Source organism: Cariama cristata, unplaced genomic scaffold (assembly GCF_000690535.1).
Source record: "Cariama cristata isolate BGI_N322 unplaced genomic scaffold, ASM69053v1 scaffold13939, whole genome shotgun sequence".
In the NCBI taxonomy this organism is placed as follows: Eukaryota; Metazoa; Chordata; class Aves; order Cariamiformes; family Cariamidae; genus Cariama; species Cariama cristata.
In genome coordinates this window covers 63,992-66,675 of record NW_009637527.1, presented here as the reverse complement: position 1 = coordinate 66,675, position 2,684 = coordinate 63,992, and the positions used below count along the sequence as shown (strand labels likewise).

The 2,684-nt window shown below is 36.6% G+C and overlaps 1 protein-coding gene across 1 annotated transcript in view; it reads right to left on the bottom strand.

Moving 5' to 3' along the window:
- Positions 1 to 265: 265 nt before the first annotated feature.
- The window catches only part of KIF21A (kinesin family member 21A), a gene marked incomplete at its 3' end in the record, with an annotated part of 55,835 nt that continues 53,416 nt past the window's right edge, over positions 266 to 2,684 (bottom strand). The window contains exons 33-35 of the mRNA XM_009708374.1: positions 1,611 to 1,791; positions 1,090 to 1,254; positions 266 to 383 (exon numbers count right to left, since the gene is read on the bottom strand). Of these exons, the coding sequence (XP_009706676.1) occupies positions 266 to 383; positions 1,090 to 1,254; positions 1,611 to 1,791 (464 nt within the window). The remainder of the gene's footprint in view (positions 384 to 1,089; positions 1,255 to 1,610; positions 1,792 to 2,684) is intronic.

The window sequence follows — 2,684 nt, the reverse complement described above, 5'->3', positions numbered from 1 at the left end:
CGGCCCGGCCTCAGGCGGTGACATGGGGATTAAGAAAAAGTTTAACTACAGACAACCATCCACCCGTGTTTCATCATGAAATAAAAATAGCTGAAGTAATAAGTGTTTATTAAGACTGAACATTATTCATAATCTATAACTGATGAAAGTATTTCCATCTCGACTGTCACATTTCCGATATGGAGATGTGAGTCACTTCTGCTGAAGCCTGCATCCTATGCTGATAAGAAGAGTTAAAATAAATAAGCAAATACTAATGGTTTACCTTTATATAATGATCCTTTGAACCAGTGACAATAAGATCTTGTCCATTGGAAATTCGATCTACAGTAAGGCACATAACAGGACCTTGGTGACCAGTTAGCTTCCCTGTAGACTGAAATCTTCAAGGATAAGAGAAGAAATGAGGATTTGTTATTTTTTCATATATCCAATACAGTCTATACCACAGTTTCTGCCAGAATGGATCTTTTTATTTTCCCCTATATCTTCACTACTCATCCTCTGGTTTACATACACTGTATTTCTCATACCCATGGGTAAATGTTAAATCTATGTTAAATGGAAACAAAAAACTTCTATTATGTGAAATTAGAATTAAAAATTTGAAAGTAAAGACAAATCAGACCCCTCAAAGTATTCTCTGTATTTTGAATGCACTCTTTAGGTGGAGGTTCTGTTTGAAAAAGTGCTATTATAGTGTGGCTATCATAGCCCCATATTGTATTACATTACACTACCTGGCTTGCATCACCTCCTCAGCAATTACTCGTTAGGATTCATGCATCTGTCGCCTTACAAGAGTCAGTTTTATTAGTGCCTGTCAAACAAAACCTTGTGTTTTTCCAATTATTTTTACTGAAATGATTCACTATAACCTTAACACATGAGGAAATCAGGAGCACCTCCATTATCTCAGTATCCACTAGAGCATGGATTAGTTGACCCATATCTTGACCATATTTTGCCCAGGTTATGGACATTACCATAAACAGGAAACAATTAATTGACTGTTTTATATGCACTGACTTTGTTTCATATGCATATGTAACCACCTAAAGAACATTCCCTTCTGCTGGTGTTCAGTACCTTTTCAGGTCCCACATCCTCACGGAGTTTCCAGCAGCTGCATAGAGGAATGTGCCAGTTGGATTTAGTGCAATCTGATTGATCTGGTTCTCTCCAGCTGGGATAGTGACTGTTCTGTTAGTACTTCCTGAACACACATCACCAGGCATCGCTTGGCCTGAAGACCTGAGTACAGGGAGGAGGGACACAAACACACAAAAAAAAAAAGAAAAATCCTACATTTTGCTCTCCTTACTTTGCCTACTGTTAAAAACAAGCCTATTTACCCAGGCAAAAAGGCTATCAGCCAATTATGAATACTGAACATTTGTTAAAACATTATAGGCATGAATGCAAATTGTTTTACATTTCCATATATCACCAGTGCCCCATACTGACTTAGCCTGAAAATGTAAAGAAAGCTTCCAGCCCCAACAAACAGTGTACTTAAGTTACGCTGTGCTGCACTACTGAATTAAGTCTAGTTTATCTAAAATTAAGACTCATTTGAACTCATGGCATTTGAGGTTTAGCATACTTACGTCAATGTCCGAATACACTTAGCAGAATCTCTGATGTCCCACACCTTAATATAGGAGGTTGAGACTGTGAAGACCAGGCTAGTGTAGTTGCAATATTTTATAGAAACAACATTATTTGGATGACCCCCTAGAGACATAATCTCTTGTCCAGTTACCAGATTCCAGACTTTACAGGTACGATCTAAATAAAGATAAGCAAAAAGGGGAAAAACATAATTAAAAAAATTTAAAAAACCCAAAACAACAAAGTCAAAACCCAGAAAATACTCATGTATTTCCAAAGATCAGTAATTTTTAAAAAGTATATGTGTTCATTTGCACTCATACATATCCCTCCATTTAGGTAGGCACCACAGAAAAACAGCTAAATCAAATAGGTTTTAAAGAATACACATGGGCATCATCTACAATCATCAAAACTAAGCAAGGTTAATCATTAAATGTTGTGCCTTCAAGGGCTGCATATTAGATCCCATAGCATTTTAAAAGGACAAAATCCTATCTCAAGGGAAGTGAGAAGTAAAGATACAAACAGTTTAGAGGCTGTATAGTTTGGATGATGACAGGTCAAGAGAACCCAATTTTTAATACAAGAATTCTTCATCAAGAACATAGTCCAGGAAAGGTTTTGAGGCTCAGCATGACAGAGTACTGACTGCCACAAAAAAACTACAAAGGTGAGAAGTGATACAAACTAGTCAGTGCTTTAGGAGCCTCTGAAAAGCCCAGTATAAGTGCTTCACAGTTTTCATTCAGTAGCAAAGGAATTTAAATATTGCAACTTTTTGTGTACTAAAATCCCAAATACATAGACATTTTCAAGAATTTTGCAACGCAATTGGAGAGCAGAGGAAACTCTCCTTGTTGTACCATGTCTGTTATCATTGCATATATTTTAGAAGTACATTTTTACTGGAATAAGTACTGGGAGGATGAAGAGAAAAATTCATGTGTAGACACTAGCAACAATAACATGAAGAAAGTAAGTATACCAGAACTGTCAAACCACTTTAAAAATACCAGCTATCAAGACGAAAGCCCAATATCTGCAATGCATCTGAGAGCTTACTGGCA